The sequence below is a fragment of the Bufo bufo genome, chromosome 3, assembly GCF_905171765.1.
Source record: "Bufo bufo chromosome 3, aBufBuf1.1, whole genome shotgun sequence".
Classification (NCBI taxonomy): Eukaryota; Metazoa; Chordata; class Amphibia; order Anura; family Bufonidae; genus Bufo; species Bufo bufo.
Window position 1 is genome coordinate 281,696,604 of NC_053391.1, and position 21,578 is coordinate 281,718,181.

General features: G+C 44.6%; 1 protein-coding gene across 1 annotated transcript in view; it reads left to right on the forward strand.

The window, feature by feature from the left end:
- The first annotated feature begins 9,009 nt into the window (after positions 1-9,009).
- TULP1 (TUB like protein 1) overlaps positions 9,010-21,578 on the forward strand; it is a 667,605-nt gene continuing 655,036 nt past the window's right edge. The window contains exons 1-2 of the mRNA XM_040422218.1: positions 9,010-9,066; positions 16,216-16,348. Of these exons, the coding sequence (XP_040278152.1) occupies positions 9,010-9,066; positions 16,216-16,348 (190 nt within the window). The remainder of the gene's footprint in view (positions 9,067-16,215; positions 16,349-21,578) is intronic.

Genomic DNA, 21,578 nt, shown 5'->3' on the forward strand with positions numbered 1-21,578 from the left:
TTCTCTGCTATGACATGAAGACTGATTCTCTGCTGACATGAAGCCAGATTCTCTGTTACGGGACCTCTCTCCTCTGCCTGGGTGCCTGGGCCTAAATATTTGACAGTGGCCTGTTCCAGTGGTGGGTGACGTGAAGCCTGATTCTCTGCTATGACATGAAGCATGATTCTCTGCTGACATGAAGCCAGATTCTCTGTTACGGGACCTCTCTCCTCTGCCTGGGTGCCTGGGCCTAATTATGTGACAGTGGCCTGTTCCAGTGGTGGGTGATGTGAAGCCTGATTCTCTGTTATGACATGAAGACTGATTCTCTGCTGACATGAAGCCAGATTCTCTGTTACGGGACCTCTCTCCTCTGCCTGGGTGCCTGGGCCTAAATATGTGACAGTGGCCTGTTCAGTGGTGGGTGACGTGAAGCCTGATTCTCTGCTATGACATGAAGACTGATTCTCTGCTGACATGAAGCCAGATTCTCTGTTACTGGACCTCTCTCCTCTGCCTGGGTGCCTGGGCCTAAATATGTGACAGTGGCCTGTTCCAGTGGTGCGTGACGTGAAGCCTGATTCTCTGCTATGACATGAAGACTGATTCTCTGCTGACATGAAGCCAGATTCTCTGTTACGGGACCTCTCTCCTCTGCCTGGGTGCCTGGGCCTAAATATGTGACAGTGGCCTGTTCCAGTGGTGGGTGACGTGAAGCCTGATTCTCTGCTATGACATAAAGACTGATTCTATGCTGACATGAAGCCAGATTCTCTGTTACGGGACCTCTCTCCTCTGCCTGGGTGCCTGGGCCTAAATATGTGACAGTGGCCTGTTCCAGTGGTGGGTGACGTGAAGCCTGATTCTCTGCTATGACATGAAGACTGATTCTCTGCTGACATGAAGCCAGATTCTCTGTTACGGGACCTTTCTCCTCTGCCTGGGTGCCTGGGCCTAAATATGTGACAGTGGCCTGTTCCAGTGGTGGGGTGACGTGAAGCCTGATTCTCTGCTATGACATGAAGACTGATTCTCTGCTGACATGAAGCCAGATTCTCTGTTACGGGACCTCTCTCCTCTGCCTGGGTGCCTGGGCCTAAATATGTGACAGTGGCCTGTTCCAGTGGTGGGTGACGTGAAGCCTGATTCTCTGCTATGACATGAAGAGTGATTCTCTGCTGACATGAAGCCAGATTCTCTGTTACGGGACCTCTCTCCTCTGTCTGGGTGCCGGGGCCTAAATATGTGACAGTGGCCTGTTCCAGTGGTGGGTGACGTGAAGCCTGATTCTCTACTATGACATGAAGACTGATTCTCTGCTGACATGAAGCCAAATTCTCTGTTACTGGACCTCTCTCCTCTGCCTGGGTGCCTGGGCCTAAATATGTGACAGTGGCCTGTTCCAGTGGTGGGTGACGTGAAGCCTGATTCTCTGCTATGACATGAAGACTGATTCTCTGCTGACATGATGCCAGATTCTCTGCTATTGGATGAAGAGACTGATTCTCTGCTGACGTGAAGCCAGATTCTCTGCTATGGGACCTCTGTCCAATTGATATTGGTTAATTTTTTTTTTTTTTTTATCTTAATTCATTTCCCTATCCACATTTGTTTGCAGGGGATTTACCTACATGTTGCTGCCTTTTGCAGCCCTCTAGCTCTTTCCTGGGCTGTTTTACAGCCTTTTTAGTGCCGAAAAGTTCGGGTCCCCATTGACTTCAATGGGGTTCGGGTTCGGGACGAAGTTCGGGTCGGGTTCGGATCCCGAACCCGAACATTTCCGGGAAGTTCGGCCGAACTTCTCGAACCCGAACATCCAGGTGTTCGCTCAACTCTAATAATGAGTCCACTTACCACAGACTCATCTGAGGAATTTTCTGGCCTTGTGTTAATACGCCCAAATCCAGGGTCAGACACATTGTCCATCTCCATCCCTGAGTCGGTTCCACTATCTGAACCACAATCCTCAGACTTCTCCATGCTTACAGTGCATACATTGCCTCCAATCCCAGACACATTACTCCCCAACGGTTGTTTCAATAACTTTGGCAATTCCCTTATAGCACCCTGTGCATGCATCAGGCTTTCAGCATTTTCCTTCCGCAGCTCAGTATTACACCTCACAGTACATTCATAATTAGTGCTAGCTTCAGCTGCCTGCTGGACAAGAGTTCTCAATTTAACAATTTCAACTTTTAAATCTTCCACTTCTCCTTCCAAACTTAGCTTCAGCCTACAAGACTCCTGATATTTATCCGCTATCCACCCAGCAGCAAAAATCAGAGCATACTTGCCTTTCCTTTTGCGCCATTTTTTGGTACCGATCAGGTTTGCTACACAATTCTGAGCCTGCAGCCATGGATCAGTAGATGCCTGCATAGCCTGAAGAATGGCCGCCGTGTCCTTCAACTTTGCTACTTCTTTAAAAATACTTTCCATTGCACAAAAACAAACACCACAATGGTTGCTACAAAAACAAACAAACACTAGTACCAATTTCTAGGAGTTGTCCCAATACTTTTGGCACAGAACCTTTCTACACTGTAGTACCCGTATTAATTATGCCAAACAAGTCTACAATTCAGTGTAACAGCCACAGATATACAAACATTAAGCAGAATCATCAACTATAGGACGATTTCACCACTAAACAGCCACTAATGCTCACACAATGATTCCTGTATCAGACTGATCACTGAGCTATAACATAATCGAACACTCCACTGATATCCAGCATAAAACTTATCAAAACAAAATCAAACTGTACATAGAAAGGTTACAAAAAAACAAGATAACTATTCTGGACAAAACTAACATTTCAGGCAAAAACAATCAATCGCTTTCCATAGTAAACTGACTAAGATGGCCGACAAGCACATGGTCATTACACAGAGGAAATCAAGATAGTGTCTACAATATCAGCAATAAAAACAGTTTCTATATTTCCTGTTCCCTTCCGCTTGAAACCAGAGCAAAACCTCCACTCTGTGGGTGATTTACAGGTTAACAATATAAAAATACTCTCTAAATGCTGTCTCTAATGTACAAACACTAAAACCAATTGCTGCCTCTATAAAATTGCCTCTTACAAAATCAAAGTAACATAAAAGTTAAGAAGTTACAAAAAAACACAATACCCTGTACTACTCATCATACAATCTCATCATACAACCTCTGTACAATCAACCTACCTTATCCTCACACCCCTTGATGCAGCAGACAACAACCATATACACCAAAAGGTTCTTTTAAGAAGATTTCTTTCCCGATATCAGCAGATTGGAGTACACAGATTTAAATTCACGAAGAGCAAAACTTTCTCAAAAATGAGAGTAAGGAAAAGGATATTACCTTATGCCGGCCTTTTTTGCTTTTTGAAAATTAAGCTGTGTCTCCTTTAAGTTCTGCTAATAACGGGGAAAAAAATTAGCTTTCTAATTCGTGGTCGCCAACTGTTGTGGTAAATAATAATAGCTGTAATCCGCTCGCATCAAAGTTTGTGTAAGGAAAAAGGTGAATCCCTTCTCTCAGCCCCAGTCAGCAAGAGACACCAATGTTACCATCTTGATAGAAAATTCTGAGCGACTCCTCCCGCCCTGCTCAGACTGCTCACCTTTTATTTACTAACAAAAGGTGTAAAAGGGGCTGGCCCAAGACAAGGATACAGGAAGTTATAACTTGCAGGAAGTGATGTCAAAGGACAGGGCGGGGCAATCAATGTGGCCAGGCAGACAATGCACACGCCCCATCCCTGTATAAGGAAGGATGAGTCATGTCCATTGTCTGATCAGCCAGGTGGCCGCCCACCCCCCATCACTGTCAGCATGGACCTCATTCAATCCATCCTAGCATGACTAGATGTGTGTGTGTATTTATAGTTTGTCATCTGTCTCCCTGTGTCGGATTTAGCCAAGGAGCGCTCCGTCAGTATGAAAACCTTCTCATTGGCTTGGAGAATTATCTGCTTTTAAGACAAGCATATCTGCCTTGTCGGTATACTAGTACCATATACTGACAATAGCTTTAGCAATGTCTCGCAGATAATTTCAAACCTATGGGAACCAGTAGAATGATCTTTATTAGATACTGATCACCTTTGAGCAGTATTGAATGAGGTCCATGCTGACAGTGATGGGGGGTGGGCGGCCACCTGGCTGATCAGACAATGGACATGACTCATCCTTCCTTATACAGGGATGGGGCGTGTGCATTGTCTGCCTGGCCACATTGAATGCCCCGCCCTGTCCTTTGACATCACTTCCTGCATGTTATAACTTCCTGTATCCTTGTCTTGGGCCAGCCCCTTTTACACCTTTTGTTAGTAAATAAAAGGTGAGCAGACTGAGCAGGGCGGGAGGAGTCGCTCAGAATTTTCTATCAAGATGGTAACATTGGTGTCTCTTGCTGACTGGGGCTGAGAGAAGGGATTCACCTTTTTCCTTACACAAACTTTGATGCGAGCGGATTACAGCTATTATTATTTACCACAACAGGACACCTGTACTTTTGCACGGTTCCAGTCGTAGTGGCTGTGGCAGATAAGTGTGTTTCTGGTGTTCCTACCTGCCGACTCTGTTGCTGTATTCAGTCGTCCACTTTTCCCTGCAGCTAGGCCTGTGGAGACTCTGGTTCATCCGTGTCTTGGATGAACCTGGTTATATTTTGTCCCTGTTTCCTAACCTCAGGGATATTCAGGGATTTCAGGGTTCTGAGGTTTCCAGTGTATAGGCCCTCCTACCTTAAGGGTCGGCTCATACAGTTAGGAGAACAGGGCCAGATTTAGGGATGCTATAGGAGGTGACCATCTACCTTTTCTTGGTAGCCTGGTCTAGCTGCCACCCCTATCCTTTTTACATTGTACAGTGGGGGGTTTCCCCCACTCCCCACCGTGACAGTCACTGAGCCTCAGGCCAAAATCCATTTGAAACCATACTGGGTACCCAAGGCTCGGCGACAGGCCATCTCTGAGGAATACAATATATCAGGGCCATGTGAACCAATTGCACATGCCACACTGACTCACTACAAAAGCATGAACATACCCCCACATGAATAGATGTATAACAGTTTAAAGTGCATGAAATCCATCAACAAAATAGAAAGCTGTAATACTTATCATTCAAAGTAGCATAGTGGGAGTGTGCGTGGTGGTCAGGAAAAAAGCCCAAAGCGTATCGCCAGGCTCTGCTGGCTTCCTCAGGGGTGCCTGTACCTGAATGGCACATGAACTGGTATATATAAACAGTAACTAGATAACAATGATTTTCACCTGTGTCAGAAGGCGTTCCCATGGGGTGTGAGGGCGGCAACCCCATTCTGGTGTGGGAGGAGGGAGGGGGATGGAAAAGGGGGAGGAGGGAGGAGGAGGCTCAATACCCTCTGTAGAGGGTCGGTGTGGCAGCCAGTGAATGCCAAACAACGGGGACCAGAAGTGACGTCCACATAGTCGAAACGGCGCGTCCTGCGCTCCAAATGACGAAAGCAACAGGGCGCGCAGGCCAAGAAGGCACCCACTGCATGTCACGTGTGGGAAGATCATCGTAGCAACAGGAGGACACCAAAGCAAAGACCGGAAGTGACGTCCGCACATGCGCATACCCGAGCCGGCGCGTCCATCGTTCCAAATACCGGAAACAGCAGGGCGCGCAGGCTCAGGAAGCACACACTGCGTGTCACACATCGGAAACCATATTGCAGAATTGAAGCGCGATTATGCGCACATAGAACAAGCCCTGTGGGGATGGGACAAAGCAAAGAAAAAAAAAAGAAAAGAAAAAAAGAGAGGAAACGATCAACGAATGAGGATATCTAACATATATGGACAATGCCTTGAACCCAAGGGGGACTCAAAACACTGAATCATTACATGATTTAATATACTCAAAGACTACCGAATTACATATAGAGTAAAAAGCAAAAAGTAGAAAAAGAAGAAGAAAAATAAGAAAAATATATATGAATGAAAAGACATATATATAAGGGGTGAAAGAAATATATATAAATAACAATCCATTAATAAATAATGTATGAAAGTGGATTGCAAGATGAGAGTGACCAAAATTGATTATGTGCTTATGGAGCTACATAAGTTGTGCCCCTTATCGAGTGATTTAATGAGTCTCCCTATTTATGTGTGCTAATAAATTATTTGTGCTAGTGTTTTGATGTAATTAACTAATATGTCCATTTTACATTAATATATTTTTTCAGTATTTGATACTTTTTATTTTTTATTATTTATTATTTATTATAATAATTATTAATAAAAAATAAAAAGTAACAAATACTGAAAAAATATATATTAATGTAAAATGGACATATTAGTTAATTACATCAAAACACTAGCACAAATAATAATAATTGATTAGCATACATAAATAGGGTTACTCATTAAATCACTCGGTAAGGGGCACAACTTATGTAGCTCCAAAAGCACATAATCAATTTTGGTCACTCATCTTGCAATCCACTTTCATACATTATTTATTAATGGATTGTTATTTATATATATATTTCTTTCACCCCTTATATATATGTCTTTTCATTCATATATATTTTTCTTATTTTTCTTTTTCTACTTTTTGCTTTTTACTCTATATGTAATTCGGTAGTCTTTGAGTATATTAAATCATGTAATGATACAGTGTTTTGAGTCCCCCTTGGGTTCAAGGCATTGTCCATATATGTTAGATATCCTCATTCGTTGATCGTTTCCTCTCTTTTTTTATTTTTTTTTATTTGCTTTGTCCCCTCCCCACAGGGCTTGTGCGCATAATCGTGCTTCAATTCTGCAATATGGTTTCCGATGTGTGGCACGCAGTGTGTGCTTCCTGAGCCTGCGTGCCCTGCTGTTTCCGGTATTTGGAACGCAGGACGCGTCGGCTCGGTTATGCGCACGTGCGGACGTCACTTCCGGTCTTTGCTTTGGCGTCCTCCTGTTGCTACGATGATCTTCCCACACGTGACATGCAGTGGGTGCCTTCCTGGCCTGCGCGCCCTGTTGCTCCTGTCATTTGGAGCGCAGGACACGCCGGTTCGGCTATGTGGACGTCACTTCTGGTCCCCGTTGTTTGGCATTCACTGGCTGCCACACCGACCCTCTACAGAGGATATTGAGCCTCCTCCTCCCTCCTCCCCCTTTTCCATCCCCCTCCCTCCTCCCACACCAGCATGGGGTTGCCGCCCTCACACCCCATGGGAACGCCTTCTGACACAGGTGAAAATCATTGTTATCTAGTTACTGTGTATATATACCAGTTCATGTGCCATTCAGGTACAGGCACCCCTGAGGAAGCCAGCAGAGCCTGGCGATATGCTTTGGGCTTTTTTCCTGACCACCACGCACACTCCCACTATGCTACTTTGAATGATAAGTATTACAGCTTTCTATTTTGTTGATGGATTTCATGCACTTTAAACTGTTATACATCTATTCATGTGGGGGTATGTTCATGCTTTTGTGGTGAGTCAGTGTGGCATGTGCAATTGGTTCACATGGCCCTGATATATTGTATACAATAATTTTAACTTGTTTCCTGTCGTGTCTGTTGCTTTAAATAAATTTAATAAATTTTTTAGATGTGCGGCTTTTATCTCAGTATTCTTTTTTTTTTCTTGAATCACATAATTCTGAAACTAGACGTCATCGAGGAGTCTAGAAGTGAGTGGGCCAGCCCTATAGTACTGATACCCAACCCGGACGGGACGTTGCAGTTTTGTAACGATTTTCAAAAATTAAACGAGGTATCTTAGCTCGACGTGTATCCCATGCCCCGGGTAGACGAGCTGATTTAGAGGTTAGGACAAGGCCGGTATTTTTCTGTTTCGGACCTCACCAAAGAGTACTGGAAGGTACCCTTATCAGAGGCTGCCAAAGAGAAAACGGCCTTTATCACACTGGAGGGGCTGCACCAAGATAAGGTGTTACCCTTTGGTCTGCATGGCGCCCCTGCCATTTTCCAAAGGCTAAAGGACATTGTGCTGTGACCCCATCGTCGGTACGCTTCAGCTTACCTGGACAATATTGTCATCCACAGTACCGACTGGGAAAGTCACCTGCCCAAAGTGCAGGCTGTAGTAGACTCCCTTCGAAAAGCTGGACTAACCGCTAATCCAAAAAAATGTTCGATAGGTTTAGAGGAGACAAAATACCTGGGGTAGGTAATTGGGCGCGGAGTGATCAAACCCCAAGTAAACAAAATAGAGGCGATACAAAATTGGCCCCGACCTGTCACCACTAAACAAGTAAAGTCGTTCCTAGGAATGATAGGCTATTACATGAGATTTGTTCCCCAATTTACCACTATAGCCGCGCCCTTGACAGAGCTCTTGAAGGGACAAAAATCTGTGATGATTCGCTGGGATGAGCGGGCAGAAGAGGCTTTTTCCACTTTGAAGTCGGCCCTGTGCGGGTCACTGGTTTTGGTGACGCCCGACTTCAATTGGCAGTTCGTGGTACAGGCAGATGCTTTCGAAGTAGGCCTCTGTGCTGTACTCTCTCAGGAAGTCAACGGGGAGGAGCATCCCATTGTCTTTTTATGCCACAAGCTCACCCTAGCCGAAACCAGGTGAAGTATAGTGGAGAGAGAGTGCCTGGCTATCAAGTGGGCACTCGAGTCTCTCCGCTACTATTTGTTGGGGAGAAAGTTCCGCCTGGTGACTGAGCACTCTCAAGTGGATTAGCCAGGCCAAAGAGTGAAATGACGAATATTCAATATTTTGTGAGATGGCTCACCCTCTGTCACCCTGGTCAGGTGCTCTTGTCCTATTTGAATCACCCGCTTCAAAGTTGCCAATGTACTGTAGTTTGGAATGGACAGGCACTCATAAATATGGGATCACGGGAGAAATATCTCGTATTAAAACTCTATTTAATGTGGTTCAAATGTATAAAACATAAAAACATAAATTAAAATGTGTAATACACAAACACTAAAATAAAATCATAAATGTAAGATATACAAGAGGTATGATATATAGAAAAGGTTGTGTGGTCGGATGTCAAAGGTCAAGTGTCTGTAATTAGAGATGGCCAGCGAACACATGCGATCTGCCATCTTAGCTGACAAGTCAGGCGAGGCACAGGTAAGTCTTTACCTGTGCCTGTGCGCCAACCGGTCTGAAATGAAATGCGGTCTCCGGGAGCAGGCAGTTCCGAGAACAGCCTCCAGGGGCCGTTCTCTGAACTGCTTGCTCCCGGAGACCGCATTTCATTTCAGCCCGGCTCGCGCACAGGAACAGGTAAGGACTTACCTGTGCCCCATCGGACTTGTCAGTTAAGATGGCAGATTGCATGTGTTCGCGGGCGAACACTGCGAACTGGCCATCACTGTCTGTAATGTCTCGGCCATATGACAATGCCGCGTAAATTGTTACACCCAGCTGATCATTGGCATATATACAAAATGAAAAATAGAATAATAATAATAGGAATAAGGACAATGTCTTGTTTACATATAGATGAAGGAATGATCCCTGTTGGTCTCAGTATGATATTCCATAGGATAACTGTATGCCAACTGTTCAAGTTATACGCAAGATAAATGAATAAATTAATAAACTCGCAAATAGATGGATCCTCTTGAGGTGTTACATTTTTCACCACTATGTCTCAATATTTTGCAACTTTGTCTTTCATGAAACCATTCAAATATATTGTGGCAAGGTGGTATACTTTTCCCTGTTTCCAAAATCCACAACAATGTAATTCGCAGGACCTTCCCATTCGCAGGACCCTTATAGTAGTTTCAACATACAGTTATAAGACTTTACTCACGGTTTAGGTGCAGGGTACTTCTCTGTGATAACCCAAGTATGGGCACTTACCTCTCCCTATATTCCAGGAGCGGACAGGTGTCCGACATGTGAGTTTGGCGTCTTGTCTGTTCCGCTCTGTACTCCCATTGTCGACTACTTGCGAGATTGGAAGGACGTGTCCTTGTTGTTCTCGCGTAGTCTTCTGCAGTGAGATGTATTCAATGTAAGTCCACTTGCTTAGATCCTTTACAGTTTTTTGTTGCATGGCCATGCTAATATTTATCCAGGTCGTTTGCAAATGAGCATATAGAAACCAGACACGTTTCGAGGTGAATCTCTACCTCTTCCTCAGTGGTTATGTTCAAACTTCAGAGACCTGGACTTTCATATTGAGACTCGGTGCAAATGAGTTGAATGTATCACTGGATTCAAAGATTGTAAAATTAGGACCATTGCATTTTTTTTGCGTTTTTGGTGCGTTTTCTTTATATATGCGTTTTTTTTGCATTTTATAGTTGCTAAATGGGTTGATAATGACAATCTATAGATTTGTTTGTTGTTATATCATCCATTTGGGTAAAATTGTCATCAAATAGGGAGATATGTCATCAATGTTGTCATCAGATGACAAGGTGTGCTCCAGTCAGACCTAAAATATAACTTATAACTTAACTTCTCACTATACATATGCTTCAACATCTTTAAATGTCATAAAATACGATTACAAAGGCTTCAGTAATGTAGAAGAAGCGAGATGAGAATGGAGATGAGAATTGGGTGGGGGCCCCACGTCAAGGGGACATCGCAGTGCTGATTGACAGCTGGACATGCGATCTCCCGTCGGCGAGGGGCACCCCCCATTATAAAAAGCAGAAAATGTCAAATTCTGCATTATTTCGGCGGATTTTCGGCTTTTTTTAATTGGGGGTGGCAATTATAATGGACGATATAACAACAGACAAATCTATAGATTATCATTATCAACTCTGATTCGCTCTGGTACGGAGGTTAGCGGATGCAATATAGAGGCAATGGACCAGGTTTTAAATCAATCTTCAGTGTTTATTCACACGCATAACATAACAGAACAGTCCCTTTTCATGCTTGGTGCTTGTTCACACACAGAAAAAAACTAAATAACATTCACCTGGTATCCTGGGTGTCAGTTCACACCCGGCTGAATGCTCAGCCTCAGAAAGTCCTTTTGCATGCTGTAAGGCGGCCTGCTCGCCTGACACACGGCCTTCAGACCTCAGCGCAGAGAGCTCCCAAAACCACAGCGTCTCCACAGCTTCACTGTGAAGTGGAAGATAATCCCCCCAGCTGAGACTGCTGGCTGGGTTTTTATCCCAGCCAAAACCCGACCTGGAGCATGGGGAGCAGCCACCCACCCTGCACTTTGGCTGCTCCCAATAAGAGCCAGCTTGGATCGGCTTTACAGCCATACTAACAAATAGTGTCAGTCAGCACTAACTGCCGCTGATACTTAAAATACCGGCTCTTTCCTCACCGAGGCCAGGAACCTCGGTGACACATACCTTCCGTCAATGACGGACCCTTGTGCCTTCCTATATACCTCTCCCCTTTGTTCAACCCTGAGGGGGTGAACACTTGCCAGACAGTGTATGCAGGACAGGGCATCCTTCCCTGTAACCTGCTTGCCCTATGTTCCACAGAAAACGTAAAGTTTTGTAAAGACAAGAACCACCTGGTGACCCGAGCATTCCTCTCTTTCCACTTGAGAGGGGAGTAGTCGGTCAACAGACGGAACTTTCTCCCCAACAGATAATAGCGGAGAGACTCGAGTGCCCACTTGATGGCCAGGCACTCTCTCTCCAATACCTAGTCTCGGCTAGTCTCGTACCTAGTCTCAGCTGGAGTGAGCTTACGGCTGAGGAAGACAACGGGATACTCCTCCTCATTGACTTCCTGAGACAGTACAGCACCAAGGCCTACTTCGGAGGTATCGGTCTGTATTATAAACTCTGTTTTGAAGTCGGAGGTCACCAAAACCGGGGACCCACACAGGGCCGACTTCAAAGCGGAGAAAGGCTCTTCCGTCTGGTCATTCCAGCGGACCACCACGGACTTCTGTCCCTTCAAGAGCCCTGTCAATGGAGCTGCTAAAGTGGCAAAATGGGGAACGAAATTGATATAATATCCCACCATTCACAGGAATGACTTTACTTGCCGAGAAGTGACAGGTTGGGGCCAATTCCTTATCGCCTCTATTTTGTTTACATGGGGTTTGATGACTCTGCACCAAATGAGATACCCTAGGTATTTGGTCTCCTCTAACCCTATCGCACATTTTTTGGGGTTAGCTGTTAGACCAGCCTTTCGAATGGAGTCCACTACGGCCTATACTTTGGGCAGGCCACTATCCCAGTTGGTGGTGTGAATGACAATATCATCCAGATAAGCCGAGGCGTATCGCCGATGTGGACGAAGCACAATGTCCATTAGACATTGAAAAGTGGCAGGGGCGCCATGCAGACCGAAGGGTAACACCTTATATTGGTACAGCCCCTCTGGTGTAATGAAGGCAGTTTTCTCTTTGGCAGCCTCCATCAAGGGTACTTGCCAGTACCCTTTGGTGAGGTCCAAAACAGAAAAATACCGAGCTTGGCCTAACCTTTCAATAAGTTCATCCATCCGAGGCATGGGATATGCATCGAATTTAGATATTTCGTTCAGCTTACGAAAATCGTTGCAAAACCGTAACGTCCTGGTCTCCTGAGCCTGTTTAGAGGAGATGTTGTCAGCAATTTTCACTGTGGCAACTCGGAACCTCTTCCCCTAGAAAACCAGGCCGCGGGCTCTCTTCAGTACAGGTCTCCCTATCTTTCCAAGGTTTAAGTAAATTAACATGGTAAACCTGCTCCGACTTCCGCCACCCTGGCTGGTGTACCTTGTAATTTACCTCTTCAACTTTCTCGAGTACCTCGTAGGGCCCATGCCATCTATCCAGGAAATTACTGTCCACAGTCGGTACCAGAACCAAAACCCGGTCACCAGGGTTAAAGTTTCGGACCCCAGCCTGCCGATTATAGACCCGACCCTTGGCTCGCTGCGTGGCCTCCATATGCTCCCTGACAAGAGGTAAAACGGTCTCTATCCGCTGTTGCATCTTGACAACATACTCCAAGACACTTTTATGCAGAGTGAGTTGCTGTTCCCACGCCTTTTTGGCCACGTACAACAGACCACGACGATGTCTGCCATAAAGAGATTTGAATGGCAAGAACCCAGTAGAAGCCTGGGGTACCTCACACACTGCAAACATGAGATAGGGCAGCAGAAGGTCCCAATCCTTCCCATCTTTAGACACCACCCTTTTTAACATAGTGTTTAGAGTTTTGTTAAACCTTTCAACCAGTCCGTCCGTTTGCGGATGGTACACGGACGTCCATAACTGTCTGATATGCAGCAACTTACAGAGTTCGCTCATGACCTTGGACATAAAAGGGGTCCCCTGGTCAGTCAGAACCTCTTTAGGTAGCCCCACTTGGGAGAACATCTCCATTAGCTCCTTAGCTATAAGCTTCGCTGATGTATGTCGCAGTGGCACTGCCTCCGGGTACTAAGTGGTGTAGTCCAGGACGACCAAGATGTGTTTGTGTCCTCTAGAGGTCTTTGGTACTGGGCCTACGAGGTCCATAGCGATTCGCTCAAACGGCACCTCGATGATAGAGAGAGGTACTAAGGGACTGCGAAAAAGGTGTTGGGGGCTAGTTGCCTGGCAGGTGGGGCAAGATTTACAGAATTCCTCCACCTGCCTAAACACACTGGGCCAGTAAAACCGTTGTAGTATCCGGTCCTGTGTCTTCTGCATTCCCAGATGACCCCCGAGAACATGAGAGTTTGCGATAAGCCTGGGGCACCACCAACTGTTCAATGGATTCACCTCGCAGCTGGTTTACCCGGTACAACATCTCCTGATGAACTAACTCTGCCCCTGGTTGTTGTGGTTCACCATCTACTATTAATACATTTTCCCAGGCTCGGGATAGGGTTGGGTCCCGGTGTTGGGCAGTACCAAAATTATCCCCGGAGACATTGAGGTCTGCCAACTCCGGACCCGGCGGAAAGTCCTCCATGTCTCCCACCATCACACTTAGTGGGGTTGTCGCCCTCTCTTCCACCAAAGTGGCAGTCACCCCTACCGCTGGCCTTTTGGACTCAGGTTCCCAGGGTTTTGGTCTCCCCCTGAGCCGGGCCACTCTGCTAGAGTCACATCTCTCTCCCGGGTATCAGTAACTTTCGTATCCGGCCATAGTGCCAGGGAATTCTCTCCCAATTATTAGTTCATAGTGCAACTTTGTGGCGACAGCCACCTTATGAGTCCACGTGCCGGCCACCGTGGATAGTCTTTTAAGTCTCCATGGATGCACACTACGCCTACTTTCCGGCCAGTATACTTGGCGGATCGCACCAGGGCAGCTCTTACCAGGGACACCAGGCTTCCTGAGTCCAGCAGCGCCACTGCCAGGGTATTTCCCACTTGTACCTGGCGCAGGTGACTATTGTCTATTGTCTTGGGGTTACCGGATGTACACAGCCTCCTGGCATACATTGAGGGGCAGTAGCCAAAGTTAGTGTCCAGGGGTTCACCCCGATGGGGACAGTCGGCTCTTATGTGTCCAGGCTCATGACATCGCCAGCAGACCACCGGGGCTGGGTCTGCAGGGGGTACATCCTGGGCGGGGTTGGCTGGCACCCGCCGCCGGGCTTGAGGTGTAGATTTCCAGTGTTTGACTGGCCCCCTCCCAAAAGAACCCCTCTGCAGATTTCTGGTGACCTTGTAGCGCTCTACCAGGTCGACCATCTCTAGGGCATTACCAGGAGACACCTGGCTGATCCAGTGCTGGAGAGGGTACGGCAAAGTCCTCGAGAACACATTCGCCAACAGGCGGTCAAGCATAGCAGTGGGACTCAGTACGTCAGGCTGCAGCCATTTTTGCAACCTGTGTAGCAGATCATAATACTGTGGTTTGGCGGGTTCAGCCGGGTTAAATTCCCTCTGACGCACTCGCTGGGCCCGGACCAATACATTCACCCCCAGTCTTGCCAGATTCTCACCTTTTATGGACAGTTAGTCGGCCACTTGGTCCGCTGGTAGGTCGAAAAACACCTGCTGGGGTCCAGACGCCAGGAACGGAGCGATGACCTCAGCCCATTGGTCTCGGGGTAACTTCTCCTGCGCGGCCACCTTTTCAAGCACCACCAGATATGTCTCGACGTCGTCCGATTGGTTCATCTTAGGGATCACCGCACAAACAGCTTTCCGGGCATTGTGGACGTTCTGGGACGCTCTTGCCGCTTGTAATGCCATCAAATGCTGTAATAGCAGCTGGTTGGTTTCCTGCTGCTGCTTGTTTGCCTCCCGCTGCAAGTTAGCCTCCATGAGGGCTTTCACGACTGCCTCCATTTTGTCAGGGGATATGGGTCGTAGCCTTGCCAGCTTGATAAAAGACATACACCCGTGCCCGGGGGAAAAAATACCTTTTTGGCCTTCAGGCCAGGCTCACTGCGTTTGCCCGCTCCAAGCCACCAATTGTGGGGATTCGCTCTGGGAGGCAGGTTAGCGGATGCAATATAGAGGGAATGGACCAGGTTTTAAATCAATATTCAGTGTTTAGTCATACGCATAACATAACAGAACAGTCCCTTTTCAGGCTTGGTGCTTGTTCACACACAGAAAAAACTAAATAACATTCACCTGGTATCCTGGGTGTCAGTTCACACCCGGCTGAATTCTCAGCCTCAGAAAGTCCCCTTGCATGCTGTAAGGCGGCCTGCTCGCCTGACACACGGCCTTCAGAACTCAGCGCAGAGAGCTCCCAAAACCACAGCGTCTCCACAGCTTCACTGTGAAGTGGAAGATAATCCCCCCAGCTGAGACTGCTGGCTGGGTTTTTATCCCAGCCAAAACTCGGCCTTGAGCGTGGGGAGAAGCCACCCACCCTGCACTTTGGCTGCTCCCAATAAGAGCCGGCCTGGTTCGGCTTTACAGCCATACTAACTAACAAATAGTGTCAGTCAGCACTAACTGCCGCTGACAGTTAATATACCGGCTCTTACCTCACTGAGGCCAGGAACCTCAGTGACACATAACTTCCGTCAATGACGGACCCTTGCGCCTTCCTACAAAACCCATTTAGCAACTATATGCAAAAAAATGCATATATATAAAGAAAACGCACCAAAAACGCAGAAAAACCACAATGGTCCTGATTTTACAATCTTTGAATACAGTGATCCATTCCACTTATTTTCTCCAACAGAGTCTCAATATTCAGGTCTCTGCAGTTTTAACATAACCACTGAGGAAGAGGTAGAGATTCACCTCGAAACGCGTCTGGTTTCTATATGCTCATTTGCAAACGACCTGGATAAATATTAGCATGGCCATGCAACAAAAAACTGTAAAGGATCCAAAGTAAGTGGACTTACATTCAATACCTCTCACTGCAGAAGACTACGCAAGAACAACAAGGACACGTCCTTCCAATCTCGCAAGTAGTCGACAACGGGAGCACAAAGCGGAACAGACGATACGCCGAACTCACATGTCGGACACCCGCCTGCTCCTGGAATATAGGGAGAGGTAAGCGCCCATACTTGGGCCATCACAGAGAAGTACCCTGCACATCCTAAACCGTGAGTAAAGTCTAATAACTGTATGTTGAAACTACTATAAGGGTCCTGCGAATTACATAGTTGTGGATTGTGGAAACAGGGAAAAGTATACCACCATGACACAATATATTTGAATGGTCTCATGAAAGACACAGTTGCTAAATATTGTAAAGAAAGACCGGCACTCACTATATCTTGAAGAAAGGAAATCTTTATTGTCACATATAATCCGTGACGCGTTTCGACTCACATCTGGAGCCTTTCTTTCTCAAACGTATAGGATATGATACAAACAAAAATGAACACACATCATTTAAATAACCCGCCTAGGCGGAAATGACATCACAATACCATGGTTACAAAATCGACAGGGACAATTATCCAATTAAGATATAAAGCAGGTGAAGAAAATAAAGAGAATGAAGAAAATGAAGATTTGCTATAAACGAAATAAAAACATACGTGATATGGTGGTGCGGGCTGATATAGGCAGCGTACAAATGGTACAACGACAAACTACTTTATCCACACCTAAAAAGGGCACTTTTCCCTGTTTAGGCTGCATACATTGTTCCAGTGTGATCAAAGGTGAGTACTTCTCACATCCACATACAGGGAAACAATTCCCCATTCGGGGCTTCTATACTTGTAACAGTAACTTTATTGTTTATTTATTAAAGTGTCCGTGTGGTTTATTATATATAGTTGAGACTTCAATGCGCATTAAGGATCAAAACATAAATACACCATACGGAAAAAGAACCTGCTTCTACCTATACCGCACCACTTTGAACGTTGTAATCACAATATTTCGCAATTGCGGTTTCAGATAATAGAACATGTGTCACAACCGCGTAGAGGTGGTGACAGGGTTAAGATGTTGAAGAAGCGTGAATCCTACTGAATTCACACTTTGCAAACATTGGAGCCCAAAGGCTTGAACCGCGAGTATGACCTCCACAGCTTCTTGTGAATCTCCAGCTCTCCAGATATTTGTCATTTATATATAATTTTTTTTTTTCTTTGGATGAAATTTCTACCATAATTGCAAATCAACGTATTAGATAATCTGTTTCTTGTCCTGTTTTCACCTTTAGAAAACCTGAAGACATCCCAGCGGCATCACTACTTTGCAACCTCATTTAACCCTATCGCTGCCATTATGAAATTTTCAGCATTTGAATTGCTAATTGATTGCAGCTGGGATCCTTTCTTCATTTTCATCATTCTCTTTATTTTCTTCACCTGCTTTATATCTTAATTGGATAATTGTCCCTGTTGATTTTGTAACCATGGTATTGTGATGTCATTTCCGCCTAGGCGGGTTATTTAAATGCCGTGTGCATTTTTGTTTGTATCATATCCTATACGTTTGAGAAAGAAAGGCTCCAGATGTGAGTCGAAACGCGTCACGGATTATATGTGACAATAAAGATTTCCTTTCTTCAAGATATAGTGAGTGCCGGTCTTTCTTTACTGCATTCTTGAGATCGTTATCTCGGACGCGAGCACCACGCCATTCGTTACGGAGTGCCGGCTGATCATCATTTTCCTCAGTTGCTAAATATTGAGACATAGTGGCGAAAAATTAAACACCTCAAGAGGATCCATCTATTTGCGAGTTTATTCATTTATCTTGCGTATATAACTTGAGCAGTTGGAATACAGTTATGCTATGGAATATCATACTGAGACCAACACTGATCATTACTTCATCTATATGTAAACAAGACATTGTCCTCATTCCTATTATTATTATTATTCTATTTTTCATTTTGCATATATGCCAATGATCAGCTGGGTGTAACAATTTGCGCGGTAGTGTCATATGGCCGAGACATTACAGACACTTGACCTTTGACATCCAACCACACAATCTTTTTCATATATTATACCTCTTGTATATCTTACATTTATGATTTTATCTTAGTGTTTGTGTATTACACATTTTAATTTATATTTTTATGTTTTATACATTTGAACCACATTAAATAGAGTTTTAATAAGAGATATTTCTCCCGTGATCCCATCTGTATGAGTGCCTGTCCATTCCAAACTACAGTACAAAGAGAGAAATGTCACCAGGTGGTTCCTGTCCTTACAGAACTTTAAGTTCTCTGTGAAACACTGGGCAGGCCGGTTGCAGGAAAATGCGGATGCCCTGTCCAGGGTATACTGTATGGCAAGTGTTCACCCCCCTCATGGTTGAACAAGGGGGGGGGGGTATGTAAGAAGGTGCCTGTAATCATCGTGGATGGAAGGTATGTGTCACCAAGGTTCCTGGCCTCAGTGAAGTAAGAGCCAGTATTTTATTGTCAGCAGCAGCTATTGCTAATTGACACCTTTAGATTTAGCATGGCTGTCATAGCTGATCTGGGAAGGCTCTTACTAGGAGTAGTCAACGTGCTGGGTGGGTCACTACTCCCCGTTCCCGGCCGGGTTTTGCATAAAAACCAGCCAGCACTGCCAGGAGTGGTGAATTTACCTCCCTCAGGAGTCTGTGTGCTGTGAACTGAGGGCTGTGCTGGGATTTGAGGTTTGAACGAACTTTTATTGTTTATGGACTTTCCTTATGTGTGAACAAACACCAAGCCACCTGGGTTTTGTGATACACCTTATCTGCATTTTGTTATACACAAATGTGTGAGTAAACACCACAGTTTGATTAAAGAACTGTATACTTTGCCTCTATACTGCATCCACTAGTCCTAACTACCAGAGCGAATCCCCACAAACATAAGACATTGCTAATTTATTTTACCCCTCACCCCAATAAAAAGACAAATGACTCTTTTCACTCCAAATAAGTAGGAAAGCCCACATGGAAAATCCCATAGGGAAAGGAAGGTTTAACACGCTTAAATCAGCTACTAGATAACACCTTAAGAATCTGTGAGTCTCTTCATCAGACCTACCAGTTACCTAACTCCTGTTTTTATCAATAACTGCAGACCCGTTAAGTCAACTCCCCCGACCCCGTAACTAGAACCACTCCAACTGGCCTCTTCTTTAGTAGACATACATCCTCTGCTAAAGGTTTTTCTACTGCTTATCTTGCATTAGGCCCTAATCTAGAGGATAAGTTCAGTTTTAAGTGTTAGGGGGAGCTAGGTTGTGAATGGTCAGACTGGCATGATGCTTTCTACTGACCTCTAACTGCATCAACCATGCAGAGCAGAACGGTAAACTTCAGTTCCGCTAGTACCTCACCCCAGCCCGAATAGCTCACATTAATCCTATTTATGACCCCTCATGTTGGCGAGTATGTGGGGAGAGGGTTACCCCAGCACAAATGTGGTGGCACTGCCCACTCATATTACCTTTCTGGCAAGAATCCTTTAAGCTTCTATCCAGGGTTGCTAGGTTCCCTCTTTATCCTTCTCCATCCATTGCCTTGCTGTGCATTGGGCTTGGGTCTCTTCCTCACACTCATCAATGGATAGTTTCTAACATACTGACAGCAGCCCAGAAGCTTATTGCAAACATGGAAACTTCCACTTACAGCAAGTATTTTTGAACTAATTGCTTTGGTCAATCAATATGTGCAACATTAGTGCATATATGCCTCTTCACACCTATCTAAACTCTGTGTTCTACAGAGAGTAGGATAGATTTCAGTATCTTGGCTGCAGGACGTAGACTGCAGGCTGCATAAAAACTATAGTTTCATGGACAGATGTCTAAATGTACTTTGAGATTCCATTATCATTATGCCATTATTCATATAAAACAAGGAAATCAGCATTTATAGTATTTACATATTGTATATGACAGCCACTTTCTAACATAGCTAGAGCCAACCCTGTACCTCACATGATTCAAGATATCTCTCCAATTGAGCCAATAGATTTATTTCAAGCTGACAGCTCAGGGGGTGTGCATTTTCTTAGGGGATGTGTCCTCTCTGCTGCAGCTCTCTCCCTGTAACTGTCATAGCTTCTAACTGTAGATATGGCTGGTGGTTGTTTAAAGATGGAACTGAGCAGAGAAATAAGAAAAATAAGAAAATAACAAATAGAAGGTGGCTCTATATTAAGTGTTGTGAACAAGAATTTGCCCCTTACAGATTTATTTTGTTTTTGCAAATTTGCCACACTTACATGTTTCAGATTATCAAACACATTTGAATGTCAGACAAAGATAACCAGAGTAGAAAAGAAAAACTGGTTTTAAATGATGATTTCATTTATTTACTTTTTTTTTTTTTTAAGAAACTGGCCATGTAGCTCTATATTGTAGTGGTTAACATTCTTGGCTGTAATGTAGAAAGTTGTGAGTTCGAATCCTCGAAATAGAGGCTAAATTAAATGTAATTTATATATTTTATATTTTTTTTAGTAATTGTAAAAAATGTGTAAAAAACCCCCAAATATATATATATATATACAGTACAGACCAAAAGTTTGGACACACCTTCTCATTCAAAGAGTTTTCTTTATTTTCATGACTATTAAACCTGACAGGGCACACCTATGAAGTGAAAACCATTTCAGGGGACTACCTCTTGAAGCTCATCAAGAGAATGCCAAGATTGTGCAAAGCAGTAATCAAAGCAAAAGGTGGCTACTTTGAAGAACCTAGAATATGACATATTTTCAGTTGTTTCACACTTGTTTGTTATGTATATAATTCCACATGTGTTAATTCATAGTTTTGATGCCTTCAGTGTGAATCTACAATTTTCATAAAGAAAACTCTTTGAATGAGAAGGTGTGTCCAAACTTTTGGTCTTTACTGTATATATATTAGAAAAAGTAAGGCAGCACCAACCTATAAACAATCAAAGGGAAGACAGGCCAGCACTCGCTCAAAATTGCACGCTGCACGGGAGAGGAGCAACCTCCAACGAACAGTAGAACAAATCCCAGCAGCTTTGTCTTATGCAGGTAAGTTTCTATTTATTTCATTCCAGAAAATGTCCTATAACCAGGACGCGTTTCGGCATTCAAGCCTTTCTCAACAGGTACATCCAACAGAAAATCACAAACTATATATAAATCTAGTACCGCCCACAGGGACGTCCTCAACCTAGTGGGTGGTGGTTATCAATATGTCAATCAAACAAACAAAAGCAGTAACAAATAAATGACATTTGGTAGAGATTGTTTCTACCTTGTTGCAGAATCTAAACATCTTTCCATCTTTCCATCACGAGGCAGAGGTCTAAAAGGGATATATAAGGGAATATCAGATATATG